This window comes from Hippocampus comes, unplaced genomic scaffold (assembly GCF_001891065.2).
Source record: "Hippocampus comes isolate QL1 unplaced genomic scaffold, H_comes_QL1_v1.1 scaffold261, whole genome shotgun sequence".
Lineage (NCBI taxonomy): Eukaryota > Metazoa > Chordata > Actinopteri > Syngnathiformes > Syngnathidae > Hippocampus > Hippocampus comes.
In genome coordinates, this window is record NW_017805824.1 from 3213053 (window position 1) to 3230170 (window position 17118).

Genomic DNA, 17118 nt, shown 5'->3' on the forward strand with positions numbered 1-17118 from the left:
TGGTTGAGTGAATGAATGCCCTCCGCCACTCTATTAAGAGATTAGAATTATTATTATTATTTTTTAATGTAACATAAAGCAGGACTACTAGAAAGTCCTTTCATTAACAGAATTAAAACAGACTGGGGAAATACATGAATTGCAAGCACTGATCCAAAAGTAATATTTGATTGTCCTAATACAGTGGTTCTTAACCTTGTTCGAGGTACCGAACCCCACCAGTTCATATGCACGTTCACCAAACCCTTCATTAGTGAAAAATAAAATTATGATTTTTTTTTTTTTTTTTTTACCAATTCAAGACATAAAAAAACACATTTATTAAAAACAAAAAAAAGTAAACACAATGAGTATAAAGTATACGTTTTTTAATTGTGCATAAAATGAACCAGCTAGTGATGGCCAAGCGGGCGTGTCATAACTAAATTGACATGTTGAGTCGGGTGTGTCTTAACCTCCATGGCAGAGGCTCCGTCGAACCCCTGAGACTGATTCACTGAACCCCTGGGGTTCGATCGAACCCAGGTTAAGAACCACTGTCCTAATAGCATAATTGCCATTTTGGAAAATTTTCACAAAACAAAACCAGTCCAATTGCCTTGATTTTTAAAAAAATATATAACATTAGCATAATTACCTACTTTGAATGTTTATAGAAAACAAAAAACAAACAAAAAAAAACATACTACAAATTCAACAAAGAAGATTCCAGTTGCCTTAATTCAACCTTTGCACTTTGCCATGACCTGATGACTGAGAAACAAGTGAAAACAACATTAGTAAAGAAGACAGTGACGTAGTCCAGTGTTTAAACAAATTGCTTCTTTAATGTGTAAGTGTCAACAGCAGTACAAAAGATGGAGTGATGTGAGAAGCTCTCTGCAACACAATTTTGTTCTCGTTTACACAAAGGGAGGAACTTCTTGAGGTAAATGAGCAGAGGAAACAGGCGCGCTAGCCAGCCTCCTGTCATATTATTACAATGGACTGACACGTACAGAAATGCTTTTACACCATAAAATGCCGCAACTGAATCTTGCCGGGGATCATTTAGTTCTTTATTATTATTTTTTAGACAGTATGCACATTTCCATGACGCCTAAATGCACCCAAATATATCATTGATTTATTGATATCTTGGTTTGTTTTAACTTGATATAGTCGGACTACAAAAGCAAGGGAGATTGCACTACAAACGCACGCACATTCGCACGCACACACGCACACACACTCTCACGTTAACTGTCAAAGGATTCACCTTAGGTTTAGCACGTCAATACTGCACATGGAAACCAAAGAGCTGCTTGTGGACACTAGGAAGCCAAACAAACAAACAAAACAAACATTTTTTGTTCTTTTGAGCAATATCACCTAGCAAATAATCTTTTGTCATGTATAAAGAATGTGAACACAATGATGGCAACATTATTAAGTTGAATTAAAAACTTTACATTGGACTGTACAAGATATGATATACTATTTACATATTCAGACATAAAGTTCTTTTTTTGTTTTTTGTTTTTGTTTGTTTTTAAAGCAGCAACAGACACTATGTAATTCTTTTTCTCTCTAATAACACCCAAACAATACTTTCCATTTGCCTACTGTAGGTACCGGTACCTGCCAGGAAAAAAACAACGTATATTTATATATTTACGCAGACTGCCAGCCATTTAGAAAATCAACGCTCGGGTGATGGAAGAGCCTGACACAGTGTTGCTTGAGAAACAACTAGAAAGCAAAAAGTACCTCTATAGAACAACACCAAAACATGATGTTGCCCTTCTGAACAGCAGCTAGTAAGTCAGTCCAGCATGTCAGTGAATTGTGCTGATTAAATTAACACACACAACGTTCCCACCATATTCCTCGCTCCAACAGATGAAGAAATGAAAAAGAAAAAAAAAAAATCAAATGACAGTAAAAGGATAGAACCAGCATATTTTGTCCTTTGTTGTTCAATCTAACTTTCTGCATGGAGGATTAAGAGAAAACATGACATGGATAAGAAACGAATCATTGAAAGCATGAGAAGGAAAAAAAAAACGATTGGCAAGAAGAGAACAGCATTTTGCCACTATTAAATATATGCACATTCCCACTTTTCAAATGATAGAAAACGCATTGAAAAACAATCACACTTGTTCATGATGTCAATGTACGACTACTTTTGTCTTCTGTCACCATTTAGTGCTGTTAGGTTGTACCATGATGATGATCAAATTCTTCTACATCAAGTGCTTCTTGTTGAAATCAATGCCCTACTTTTACTTTACTAGAAGAGCATTACGAAAAGTGATACAGCGGTGCCTTTAGATCCAAGTTTTCCATCAGTTTTTTATGCTTTGACCTGTGAGCAACGATTCCAGCTGTGAGTGCAGCCCAAGCAACACTTTGCCGGATATAATGAGCCATTTTCCATATGTTGAAGTTTACTGTCAAACTAAAAATAAAACAAAGGGCATTACAACTTGTGTGTTTAAAAACAACACGACTTTGCCTTCCGCAAGCTAACACACAAAAATACAAAATGGCATTGACGGGCTTACAAATAGCGGAGGTAGTCGATGTGTTTTCACCCTTTCGACGACGGCTATATAGGTTATATATACATGATCACAAATATTCTAAGTATGTCATGACTATATATTTTATTCATTAGCGTAATACAGAGTACGATTTTCCGTATTAAAAAACAAACTTTTTTGTTTTAGAATGGATTAATGGCATTCACATTCATTTTAGTAGGAAAACATGATTTGGGATATGACTGTTTTTAATTACTGAAGGAATTAAAATCGTATCTCAAAGCACCACTGTAACTCGTTTTGATTGATTGATTTGAATTAGTCCAGGGATGATTATCAGAAATAAGCCTGCTAAGCGTATATTCAGCATCTTTTCAAGGTACAGTGACATTTTTCAAAGGTGAACTCACATACAAAGATAAAAGAAATCAAATAGATTCGCCACATACATAACTTATTGACCAAATAATCAAATAAAAATATATTTCTGATATATGTACAATAAAACCTAAATAAGGTGGTACATTTTGATACTCCCAATTCATCAAGCATTTTTGTTTTCCTTATACTGGCTCTCTGATTCTCCTTTTGTTGTTTTACTGACATTTCTGGTAGCTAGTAATAAATACAACAATAGATTCATACACAACAGCCTGGTGTTTCCTGGCTAAAGGAAGCCTGCGGTCAAATTTTGAAGTTTCTCTCCAAGGCAGCCTCAGCAAAGCGTTCACCCATCACGTCTTTGCATAAATAAACTAAATAGACAAAACCAAAACAAACAAACAAAAAAAAAAAAACACATTAATCTGGCAACTGTGAGAGCAAACCCATTTGAGTCCGTCTGGGGACTTTAGTTAATTCATGGTGTTTTTTTTTAATCCTCAAACAGATTCACATTAATCAGAATTGATCAAAAATACAATTTATATCCAGTGCTTCAAACACTTCTGATACAGCGTCTCCTAAACGAGTTCGTCTTATTGTTTTTTTTTTTTTCTTCCTGTGAGGGTTTTTTTTTTCTCCGTCCTTTCGCCACATGAGCAGAGTCAAGTTTCCGTCCTTTGTAGATAGCCCCCACTGAATGTGTGAGGCATGGTCATATTGATGATATTTACAATCACATACAAATCAGTCCAGCCACCAGCAGACAGGAGGAAAAGAAATTGTCTGGATGTCCACTCTGTAAAGTGTGTGTTGTAGCTTAAGTTCAGAACATAGACAATAAATACAAATAATTCATGAGACACAAGATGGATGCGCCCTCAAATAGGATGAAGTGATACAAATGTGTAGCATTTGGGAGGCAATGCAGCGGAGATCCAGTGATCGGCCGGTGGGATCTAAAATGGACGGATTCAAGGGCAAGCGGGGGAATAACCCAAGTCATGCATTAATAATGCCGCATTTCACATGATATCCAGTCGTCACTCATTTTAATAATCCCCCACAGCTTGATGTACTTGTTCCATCTGCTCGCCAGCGACTGGCGAACGGGCCGCGGCACGAGCCCTGCCGAGGCCTCACTTCCAGCACTTTGATGGAGGGACGAGCACCTTCGCTTCTATTGTTGGCCTTGTGTGTTCTCTCAGAGCCAGATGGCGCCCCCTGTGGACTCAGGCTACACCGGGCAGGGGTCAAGGTAGGGCTTCGGGGGCGGGGAGCGGGGGAGCCACTTAAACCTTGCGCCCTATAAAGAGGATCTCGGCCTCAAAATATGGAGGATTTGACTGCTCAAGGAGCTTTAATGAGCCGAGGAGGTCACTTGTCAGCTTTTAGGCTAAAGGTGTCCAAACTATGGCCCGAGGGCCATTTTAAAGGGAAAAACTATAAATTGGCTTCAAAATCGTGAAAAGTGACGCTGTGGGTTTGTCTGCTGAATGTGAGTGGGCCAAAACTCCGCCCCCGTTCAAATGTGAACTGTCAATCAAATATCACAACCACGACGTGGAAAAATGAATGCCCCCCCCACCCCCCACACACACTTTTCCGAAAACTGAAACGGTAGACGATTAAGCGTTGAACGCTATATCTTCAAAATGGAGTCTTACATCGCTCTCAGTGTTTGCACATCATCAGCAGTTATCTTCAAACATGCGCAATACATTGAGAAGCATATTTCTGAATTCAATTTAGAGCCTGTTTAAAGGTGAAGAACGTCAAACAGAGCACGGCATCCTTGAAGAATTTTTCTGTATGCAGCCCTTGAAAGTAACATTTTGGACACCCCCAACCTAGACAATACAAGGCCCTTGTTGAGACGTGGTTTAAAAGGGGACACGATGAGAATAAGTGCACTTGACCAATGTTTTAGGTTGTCTATTGTACAAATGCCCTCACGTCTTAAGACTGCGCCAGTAATCAAGTCATTGCATCGACCCAATGACTGTGCTCCGCTTTAAGACTTCTTAGTGTCTGTTTTAAGATTTACAATGTGGAAAAAGAATTAAAAAAAAGTTTAGGAGCTAAGACTTTAAATGTGCCCTCCAAATGGGGCTAAAGCGTTTAGGAGAATGTTGTGTCGCTTCACAATTTGAGATTGTAATGCCTCTAAAGCTGCCTTTTCGCTGCTCTTCCAATCCGGCGGATTGGCGGCCTGTTGGCCCTGAAGCATTCTGGCCTGATTACAATCACTCAGATTAACAAATTGCTGACTGGGAATGGCTAGTAAAACTGGGAAAGAGCGAGTGGAGATGCGGTACTGCTTTGTTCTGAGTTGATTGGGCTAAGGTTTGGTTCATGATTAAAGGAAGCTGCTCCCTACTTCCTGACTCATATTTGTATAGATAACGAATTGAGATTAAGTGTCGCTTCCTTAACCTTACAAATGATTTGTTTTGGCACCGATGCACTACCTCAGGAGTTTGATAGCATACAAAGTACATTGTACCGATACTGACGCATGTTGGAATCACGTGACCTTTGAAACTGGTGATGTCGCCATGATGATCAGACACATTCGCAAGCTGTTGGCTGGCACACAATACCTGAGTGAGACACGAATGTCATGTCCCGAAATGGTTTAGAAACAAGATCAATAACCGTAATAATGAGCAAATGTTTGATTTCAAGTTCTGTACGTTCTCCGTCACAGCCATTTTGTTTTCGTTGTCCATTACCGCAATGACATGAGAAAAAAAATTATAGCTCCACGCACACACATAAAGAAACACTTAAGACCGAATAGCTTTTTTTTTTTTTTTTTTTTTGATTTACCGAAGCCACATGTGCATGCTGGCTTGCATCATGTTTTCGTCCTCCTTGTGAACACTTTCAAACCTCGGCGGTGCTTCCCGCTGGGCGTCCATTAGTTGGCGCTGACCGGCTCATGTGTGTCATTTTCACTACTGTAGTCTGATTTGGGCTCGTCCTCGAAGTCTTCGTACATGTCCATGTCGTCCTCGCCATTGACCGGCTCGCTGTTGTTGGCTATGTTGTTGGCCTCCAGCTTCATGTTGAAGGTGCTCTGAATGACGGGGATGGTCGGCTCAGGACTCACCGACGCGCTCGAGCACTCTGATGTCATTTGGGGCGAGGGCGTCGTCGTTGCCATGGCGATGGCGCCGGGGTAGACCATACTGGCGCTTGTGGTAATGGGAATCTGTGGCGGTTGCCTAGATGTTGAGAGGGTAAATAAGATTGGAATTCAATTAGATTCTATGGAGCTTTGTGTAAATTCTTTGGGCAACTGAATTCTTTCCAGCATCAATTTACGTTACTTGAATGATTGGAAACCTTTAACCAACACCAAGCCCTCTTCTGGTTTGGGTGAAAAATCCCTAAAAAGTGACTGTGTTGTCCTCATGAAAATGTAGTCGAAGAATGACGCTCTGAGTTCTTATTATGAATGTATAAAAATTTGAACACGTTGTCTGCTTGTAGGTCATTTAGATACAGTATATAAAAAAAATAAAAGCTTGACCAATATGCATTTCTAACAGCACATCTGACTAAATACAATAAGTATGAAGTTCAATGGAAAAATCACAATTTTATTTTGGTGAAATGGAGAAGTCTCAAAGGCACCCTATATTGACTCATCTCCTATTTCACCGGATGACTGACAGCCAGGGTGCTCAAGAGCATGACTGACATGGGAACACCTGGAGAAGAGTGCTAGGGAGCACGCCACACACAGACCATTCAAGTGCTGCCTGCCTGCAGGCTTCTCTAAGTCCATACTTACAGCTTCAATCCTGTAATAAGCGCTGCACTTCATGCCCCATTTGCAGGCTGCTATTGTCGAAAATGATTAAACCACTGCTATTGATTTAAACACACAGGTGCAGTAAGGTTAAGTCAACACGTGCTTGTGGGAAATAGTGTTACATCATAAACAGCACTTATTGTTATATGAGCCATTTTCTGTCCCCTCCATGAAAGAACACTTTTGTTTTATCTGACATATTTTAACAGCTTAATTCTGCTCTCAAGTTGCATCTCTCACCATACACGAAACTCAGTTACTAAAACCTTTTCAGCCATCGAGAAGGAGGGAAAAAATTGAGTTACATGACAGAAATGATATCAAGGTAATTTAAGCGTGGCGGTTTGGCAAGAAATAAGGTTAAGTCCTTGCTTCTATTTTTCCTATTTGTTTTCAATGTTTTCAGCCATAATGGAGTGTGTCGCTCAAACCAACACTACCTGTTATTTGTATGATCAGAATAAGACCATATTTTATATTTTAGCTAAAAAAAGAAAATCTTGACCAGTTAGCATAGCAGCTAAAACAGCTAGCATGCAGTCTTACGCAATAAACTCTTTGCATCAGAATTGATTTGCAACCATGTTACTGTTATTAGGATATTACTTAAATTATTATTCAAACAAAATGTAATTCTCTTAATTGCACAGAATTTATTTGCAATTTTCAGTGCCCGAATATCTTTATCAGGGTTGTGTTGGGTGGACGAAACCAATTATATGGTGCTAAATAATGTGTTGTATTGTATTGTTAATGACCTGTTTTTCATGAAATCATCCTCAAAAATAATAAAATATTAGCTTTTTCAAAAATATGGGCACCTAAATTGTGCTCCGATTCTGGAACGACGCAGATAGCGATGTATACTGTATGTACAGGGTGAGAGTAAGCACCTTACCCCACAGTGAAAAACTGCCTCATCTCTTGTCGCCGTGAGCGCATCATCTGCTTGTATTCTCCAATGCGCAGCTTCTTGCCGTCGATGATGCAAGTCCTCTTAGGCCGGGGCTTGTACTTGTAGTTGGGGTACTTTTCCAAGTGGAGCTTACTCAGGCGGGCCTGCTCTTCATAGTACGGCTGTTTGTCCTGGTTGGACATGGACTTCCACCGGGAGCCTGCGTAGAAACAAAATGACGTTACATTATACAATAGACTCAGGATGACATTTTATAATCCACTGACACGATTGATAAGGAACCCATTCCATTAATGATATCATAGCCCAGGCCCGAATCCCACACCGTTTGGAAACTATGATAGAAGACAATTTCACGTGGTTATGTCTGTGTTATACTTAAGATGATATATTTTTTAAATAAAATGTAAAACAATAATAATGTATCCTGTCAGTTTCGATCCACATTTATGTTCGAAAATGTTAAGTTTGAATCACCTGTGTCATGGAATTTGACACCCTTAACCTAAAGTAAGCCGACTCCCAATCAAAGCACAAACTAAATAAAAGTCCAGATTCATCAAGTGGAGTCAAGTCACTGGAGTGCTTTCTGTTTGTTAGTTTTTTTTAAACTGAGGCACATCTGCAATATGAATCATCTTCGCATTACGACTCATTTGTCTTAGGACCGCCACGCACCAAGTGCCATGACCAAAATGACTCAAGTGGATCGTCATGGAAAAATTACAGTTGGTGACTGTTCGCAGCACGCCAAGCGATTGAGCACTGCAACTCAACTGGTGCGCTGCAATGGAAAAACTAAGACCCTGCTTTGGGTTTTGATACTCCATGAACAATGTACAGTAGTACCATGCTGTATTTTCTTTAACCAGAAAAACATGGCGAGATTGTCATCGAAGAACTGGGCTACCACAAAAAAGAAAAGGATAAGTAATTGCAGTGAATTTCACAAATGTAGATTTTTTTTGTGTGTGTGAAAATGCTTGTGTATTTTTGATTGGCTGTTACATCTGCGACGCTGTGTTTCTGTTCACTGGCGGTTACGCAGGAAACCAGCGGCCAACGGTTGGCCACTCATTAAAAAATTGTGGCCAAGCCCTGCACACTGTGCTACGGGCCTCTTAAAAGTTGAAGCTGAGTGTTTTGGTTTTTACATTTTCATATTAACAGTGGTTAACTTCTTTTTAAACTGTTAAAATTGTTATTCTAAAACATTGCCTTTACAAAGATTTTCTATTCTACAAACATTTTGACCCCTATTTAGCTCATGGGAACATGTTTCCAAATTTCAGGTTGACCATTGGAATGTATTGTTTCACCTCAGACATTACAGGGTACTGTATTCCAACCGACTTTATTTGCTGTTTGAAAGCGCAAAAAGTGTTTTCCATTCCACACTGTCTGAGTGGCTTTAACACTCGAGTGTGACAAGAGACATTCTCTGGTGTCAGGCTGTAGGGAACAACAATCCAGTGTACAGAGGGTACTTGATCTGTGTGAGGGCCTCCGTCATAGCACTTTTCACAACTGGGATGGATGGACTACATTGTTGAAGGGACAACACAGATTAAGCCTTTGCCTTTTTTTTTACTATGAGAAGCACTTATGCAACTTTTTTTTTTCATACTGATACCAGTATGAGTACTGAACATTTGAGTAGTCACCAAAACTGATACTAAATACTAATACTTTTGATAGATAAAATTTCCCCAAAAAAAACAAATGACAGAAACTTTTAAAGAAAGACCAACATATCCCAATATAGCATTTCTTTCTTAAAATCACATACAAATAATGGCAATTTTCAGTTACCTTTTTCTATTTCAATCCATACATCAACAGAAATTGCATCTGATTTTGTATAGAAGGCATCTCTCAGACATGTGTTTAGTTCCCGATCGTAAAATAGCCACAAGAGAGCCACGGGTATCGGTCGCCGTCGCGAGTCATCCTATCTTGAAATATGGCCAGATATCGGCCCGATAACAATACCCGGTATCGGGTATCCATACTCGCCCATCCCTACCTAATACAGTATACACATACTCCGTTTTAAATACAGGGGAAGGTGTTTGGACTTCTGAACTTCTATAGTTGTAACGTAACAACAGCATTCGGCATCTTGTGGTTTTGGGTGCAGTAACCTGTCGGAACCTACCCAGAATCTTGCTTATATTGGAGTTGTGCATGTCCGGGAAGGCCTGGAGGATCTTGCGCCGTTCATCTTTGGCCCACACCATAAACGCATTCATCGGCCTCTTAATGTGTGGCTCGTTGCTGTTCCTCCCTCTCGACTCCCTGAAGACTCTGGCCTCGGTTGACCCAGCGCCTCCTGTTGGCCAAAGATAGTGGTTTATTGGCAGTGCCATTGACTTGATGGGAACATATAGTGGTCTGAACAGTGGGAAGAAGAGCGTGCGAGGCGAGACATTAGTTTAATTACAAGACTTCTTACAACTGGCCTTCAGTTACTCTGATGAACTTACACACCGTAAACATTGACTGTGTGTATCCAGCAACTCAACCCAAGGCCCACACATTTTTATAAACAGCTCCCAATAGAGAGGCTTTCTTTTGCCTTCCAGAGGGCCTTCTGTATTTTCAGACTGTGATATTCGGCAGACTTTCAGACTCTGTTACAGTAAAAAAAACTCTTTTTTTTTTTAATTGCTGAAAAAAGCCTACATCATAGAAACGACCTGAACCCATCCTATCTGGAATTGTTACGCCATACCGATGAGAGTACTTTTTTGTTGGCTTAATATTTTTGGACTCACAGATCTGAAATTTGTTTTATTTGCAATGATATACTGTACATTTAAACCTCATGCTGTACAGTATGACATTTATTACATTCTTACTTCTATTATTTATTTTCTATTTTTAAACCTTTAATAAACCAAGTTGGTCCTATTGAGGTTTTCTGCCTGATAAAAACACAAAGATGGGGGGGGGGGGGGGGGAAAAAACAGCCGCAATTGCCTTATATATGAAGGAGTGCCAGTGAATGAGCCTGCGAGTTGCCAAAGCAGGCCACCCAACCCGAGAGTACAACTCACAATGGTGAGTCAGAGCTTTACAATTTGTAATGAACGTCAGGGATGCGTGGTGAACAGTATCAATTTGATGGAGACACTGTGGCACTGTGGAGAGGCATGCATGTATAAAAGATCACCGTAGTCTAAAACTGGTAAAAAGTAGCATTGACAGTACACTTTTTTTTGTACATTAAAAGAGAAACACTTCTTCTTTCTAAAATAAAACCTCATTCTCCTCTCCATCAAGAGGCATGAAAACAGGAATATGTGGCCGGGTCCGAGATCTAAGTTTGGTCTTACCTGCATTTAAAACAAGTTTTAGCGGATGCAGTCCATTTTGAATGATTAAAAGGTATTTTGCAGATCGTTAACCGCTTGTGTAAGAGATGTAGAACACAATGTTGTCATCCTCATAAAGGTGGAGTCCTGCATTTGCCGCATTTTGATCACAATTGTTCACATAAATGGTAAATAAAGTGGGCCTAAAACACACTACCTTAGATATGATTTAGGAGCACAGTGACACACAGACAAACAAGGGACATTGCTGGCAGCCATGTTGGATTATGAACATTTTTTTGGCTAGGAGATACAAAAAATCTAATCAATCAGTCAATCAATTAGTTACTAATATGCAATCATTTGCAGAGTTGGTTTTGTAGAAGCTTAAATATGTGCTTTAAAGCAAAATTTTCCAAACTTAAGGTCAGGACCCTAAATGTTTTGCAGATTTAGTTTGTGTTTTGATTGTTTCATACAACTGCTCACTGATTGGTCATTGTTTTTATTTTTTTATTTATCCATTTACTTATTATTTTTAATGAAACGGGCATTCAGGCTTCTTGTGTATCAAATTAGAGACAAAAGATGAGGACAGAGATGGTCTTTTTTTTTTTTTTTTTTTTTTTTTTTTACTGTATGTCCTCCCGTCCAGTGGTAATGACTGTTTTAACAAATACGACAAAAAGTATTTTGTTTTGTTTTTAATTGCAAAGCATTTAAATGCATATTTTATGGCAATATATGTTTTACTGTATTTTGGCAAGCTTATGAAAAAATACCAAGTAACTATAATCAAGAACTTACACCTGGACATGACATATAATAACTGTGGGCGATATTCACATGTTTGGCACACAGGCGCTCACAGATCTCCAATCAGTTGCTTACATTTTAGCTTGGCATCCATAAAAGTGCATGCGCGCCAAAACAAATACAAAAATGCAGCAGAGGGTTTGGGGCAGCTTCGGAAAAGGAGAGCAAAGCAGAGAAGTTGAGACTTTTGGAAAATAAAGTGTTCTTCACACATTGGTGATGAGATGATTGCTTTCTCAGTCAGGGCATTGACTCTCAGCAGAGCAGCGTTGCGCTCCGTATTAAACTGTACATCAAACTGATAATGATTTCTGTTTGCATGCACATTTGCTTCCTTTTATAAGTAAGATGTGAAAGAATTAAATAAAAGCAGATGAATATTTCAACAAACAAAAACATGTTGATAAACAAGGCTGGAAAAAATAAGACAAAAAAGCCTTCCATATGCTACGATACATCTTTAATGATCTCAAGTCTGCAAAAGAAAGCTTGGGATGACTCATGCATATTTCATCATCCACATGTGAAGCCTTCTCATTAGACCATTGCACACCAGCAGCCTGGCACACATTACCTGGCCTTTGGTTTGTATTATGATTTCAAATGATAAACAAAATCACATTCTTAATGAGTAATGGAGGCAGCACGGAGACATACGCTCACTCTCGCGCTTTCACTCAAGATGCTGCGCTGTTCTAGTTCAACCCCCAACCGGCTCGATGGTCTGAAACGCGAGAAGAGTCCATGTGAGAATGTTTTTGCGACCGGCTTCTGTTTCCACCACGTTTACACTTTAACAGTCAAGAGCAACATATCTCCAGAGGCGTTCGGCAAAGAAAAACAAAAACAAATATTGTGACACTGCACAGAAGCTCACACGTAACTTGTACAGTCATGATCTTGTTCTTAGAAGCACAAACACATGCTACTGAAAATTACACAGTCCAAAAGAAAAGCATTAATATGGACCCCATGAAATAAAATATATCAACGCATGATTAAATTAACTGTAAATAAAATTCTAATGATCGAGCAAGGTGTTTTGTATATATATTCAATATACAAATATACAATTTAAAAGATGTATTTAAACTAACTGGAAAAATTGTGTTTGCTGCATGCCTTTCCTAAAATTTGATTTAAAATCTAATAAATTAAATCGATTAGACGTATGTGTGTTAATCCAAACCTGAACTATACTTACATTTATTTTATGTGTGTGTGTGTGTGTGTGTGTGTGTGTGTGTGTGTGTGTGTGTAGTGTGTGTATAAACATATTCTGTCAGTCCTGTTAAATTTGGAATATTCCACAAGTCACATGGTGCACAGGAAGTTACATCATCCTCTGCAAGTCATGGGGGGGGTCCAAAGTAACTTATTTGTTGTATATATGAGGATATTTTAAGAATGACTTCTTGGCACAGTACTGTTGCCCAAACTATTTTTGGGGTGTTATTTGTTTGTTTTTAATAATACATTTTCCTGCTGGATCACTGTAATGTGCTCTGTGTTATTAGCCTACATGTCATGTGGCTATACTGTACAATATTTCATGTATTTTCTAATTGCTTGCCAAAAACTCAGTCCTTTTGCTTGCATTCATGCAACTTCCAATAAGGAGTTTCAGGACAATTAAACAATGACGCACACACAAAAAAGTTGCCCCGGATGGGCCAGTACACTTTTTGAGTAATTCAACATGTGTAGTATGATATTTAAGAGTCGGAAAAAGACAGATGTACAAATGTAGTTTAAGAGAGTTAAAACAAGCAAAGGGCACCAACTAAGTGAAATGGCGCATTTACAGTATTCATTTAGTATTAACTGTGCTGAATATTTTCATACGTAAATGGTCTAAGTTCCATTTTTTGTTTTAACGAGCGCTGATGCTTCTTTGGTACCCTATATCAGTGTGCTCAAAGATACGCGCTTACACACATAGCAGCCCATACAAAAATAGCAAAGCACCAAATGTAAGTGTCGCCTTTCATCCGTCTTCGGCCTCCAGAAGACTGCAGGCGGAAATAACACACTAGCGCTGCTGTCACCAGAGCCCACAGTTGGTTAATTTCATTTAGCATGCACTCACTGTACAGGATGAATTGATTTCACTTTGTTTGCTTTTGACAAGCATGTTTATTGTGCAATGAAATGTGGAGTGGCGGAGGGCTGACAGTATCCATCAACACGGGGCAATCTGCTGACTGCCGGGGCCAGATGAAGGTATTCATTAGCTCAGGAGCGCAGCGCTCACTCAGACAAGACAGCCAGTGTCTGCACCCAGGGAGCGCTCGCCGTAATTTACGATGCCTCCCGGCCCATTACTCTATCACTGACACTGATTCAGCAATTTATATACTGGTGTGCATGCATATGGGCAGAGGTTGAGCCGCTTACGGGGAGGGACAAAACAACTGCCTTCCATCAGCTTGTGCCACATCCGAAGTTAACCGGCAAACCAGCCACGTGACTTGCTCCACTGGAGGGGAGCCAGATTAGACGTTTTTCGTCATTGTTTATCCTCACCCTTTGCACGGATACTCTCGACACCACTATGCAAATGCTGCGGGGTTTTACATTCAAATGAAGTCATACCCTTACAGCGATGAGTTGATCACGGCCTGGATTCTGATTTGTTACTGAAATTGGCTGAGTTGTCAATTGTCTGAATTGATTGAATTATGCTGTGTTCCAGGTTCCATGATAGTCACGAAATATACTTAGAATTAATGAGACTTATGCAATTTCAAAATGTGAGGTAAGATAATGAGGTTGCTCAAGTGTGCATTCCCGCTCATAATTGTCATGTTCAGAATCAAACAGACTTTCCTACTCTTGTTCAATGGAAGTCAGCACACCTACCATTAAATTGTCTCTGACTATCACCAATTAAAGTTCAGATGTTCGAGTCGGATCTTCCTGTCGGGTTTTGCTTCGTAGCAGAGTCCAGCTGATGGATCGATTCATCCATTTCCACATTGAAAAATTACAAATTACAAACTATATTCAAGACATGAAACATATTTAAACATTAAACTTTTTTACTGTGCCACTGATTAATCCAAGTAAAGTTCAGCTGTTTGAGTTGGCTTTTCCTGATTTGTGGCTTTCTCTCAGAAGCATGAAGGTTTTGTGCTCATAGTGATTGCTGTTTCGAACTATTCATAATTCCCTCGAACTTGTCTAAGGTCCAAGCTCCAGTTGAAGAAAACAACCCCAAAGTATGATGATACCACCGCCATGCTTTACATAGGAACGGTGTTCTTATAGGTGATGAACAGTGTTTTGTTTGCACCAAAAACTTCAACCTTGGCTTCATATGACCATACCAAAACCTTCCATACACATGTAGGGAAATGTGCAAATAACAGAGAGGATCGTACAACAGCAACACTTTGCTTCTAGCATGTACACAATCGTGATCCAATGTCTCCATAAATTCCTGTACAGTCTTCAGTAGTTAAATTCAACAAAAAGAAAGCCACCTTCACATAAGGCTCATCAATAGTATTACCGAATGTAGCCACAAATTGACATCACACGCCGGTGAGCAGATATACACACTCAACTTTGGGATTTACACACAGTAAAAAATGCGAGGGAACGTTCATGTTTATAAATGCAGCGACAAGATTACTTACAGCAGCAGATCGAGGAACGGCTATTCAAACATGAGAGCGTGCATTTCATTGTCAGGTAACATATGACTGTATCAGGCACAACCTGCACATTAGCGTCCCGTCTCATTAAATCTCTTCAATTCCCAACAAGCAATTGACTGCAATACTGTTTCAATCTTTCCACTTGGAGGTCGCGACACAGCTCTGACATTTTGCCCATTAGCGTTAAAGCACAGTTTGTCTTGGAGTGGCGGGACATTTGGGAATCAGTTATGTGGATGTGTTATTGTGTAAATAAACACAGATGTTTAGCAGTGACAGAGGCTGGGTAATACTTTAGTGCTGTTGTGTTGGGGATAACAAAGAGGGAGTGCTGCTTAATAGAATTTATTGTGATTCATGAGGCCCGTGGCTCACGTGCGACCGAGGAATATTACAGTCCCTTTTTAATTTGTCTCTCCTGTAAACCTTGCAGATGAACAGCATGAATTACAGTGAGGGAAAATGGCTTTATGTTTACAAGGGGGAGGAGGTGGGGAATAAAAATGTTGAGAGGAGAAAAGTGAAAGAAATATAGTTCGTGGACTGCAGGTTGAGACTTGACCACGCACCCAGCCAGAGGGTAGCATTGCTCCAGTCGTCCCCACCTCTTTGCATGTCTGCTCCTCGGGCTGCCTTCGGGCACGCACGCTCCATGTGTGGAAAAAGGCAGCCTTCGCCTTCATTTGCTGCGCACGGAGAAGTCAGAAGCCAGCTTCTTCTCAAATGCGCGTGACGTGGAAAGATGCGGCATTTGACCACACTTTAACATGTTACGCCAACGTTGGACATTGTAGCTGACATGTAACGCTGCCAAGATGATACACGGACGTAGGCCTCTCGAGTAGAATTGGCTCGGGAGAGTGAGCCCGCTATCGGGCAAACCTGTTGGGATCGTTGGTCACACCTCTGACTGCAGGCGTTAAGCGGCGACAATGAAGCCTCTCCCTTGGAGCGGGATCATGTTGGATTAATGTGTATGGGCAAACAGGACATGACATTCGGGGTGCAGGCTGCTGGAGCCAGAGCTCAAAGCATGCTAATTAAAGTGACACAAATTACGAGAGAGCTAAACCCCATTTAACATGTCAACCCCCCCCTTTTTCTTCTTCATTAAAAATGTGTGTGTGTGTGTGTGTGTGTGTGTGTGTGTGTGTGTGTGTGTGTGTGTGTGTGTGTGTGTGTGTGTGTGTGTGTGTGTGTGTGTGCCCTCACAAACACGCGCAAACGCACACAGACAACATGCATCAACATGTCGCTTGTGCTTTTGTCATGTCTATTGTATTCAAGTCTTACCTTTCATAACATCATACTTTGCACAAACATGCTGACAGACACGCTCACAATAATTCAGTCATCAACATTTGACGAAATGTCTTGATGGGCTACAGAAGTGCTTGAATTCCAAGTGCCCCAACTTATTTATTTCTATATTTGTTCGGTCAAATCATTTTGCATTGTGTCTGACACATTTGACTTAATTACAATTTATAAAGCCATTATTTTTTATGTCACTTTCTTTTATTACATTTTATCATGATTTCATATTTATATTTCACAATGCATTGCTTTTATTGCTTTATTAAAAAACATTAAACCAACGTGTGTGGTGTTTTGGGGAGCTTTTATGGAGTTATGGCTTTTCAATCATTGCAGTGGAAAAAAAATGTGTGTGTGT

The 17118-nt window shown here is 39.8% G+C and overlaps 1 protein-coding gene across 3 annotated transcripts in view; it reads right to left on the reverse strand.

Moving 5' to 3' along the window:
* Positions 1-807: 807 nt before the first annotated feature.
* sox6 (SRY-box transcription factor 6) overlaps positions 808-17118 on the reverse strand; it is a 150126-nt gene continuing 133815 nt past the window's right edge. For 2 of the 3 annotated variants that reach the window (XM_019886920.1, XM_019886919.1), the window contains 3 exons: positions 9807-9980; positions 7631-7847; positions 5833-6139 (listed from right to left, as the gene is read on the reverse strand). In XM_019886920.1, coding sequence (XP_019742479.1) covers positions 5833-6139; positions 7631-7847; positions 9807-9980 — 698 coding nt within the window. Of the gene's footprint in view, positions 6140-7630; positions 7848-9806; positions 9981-17118 lie in introns of all 3 variants that reach the window. The other variant, XM_019886918.1, reaches the window with a different exon arrangement.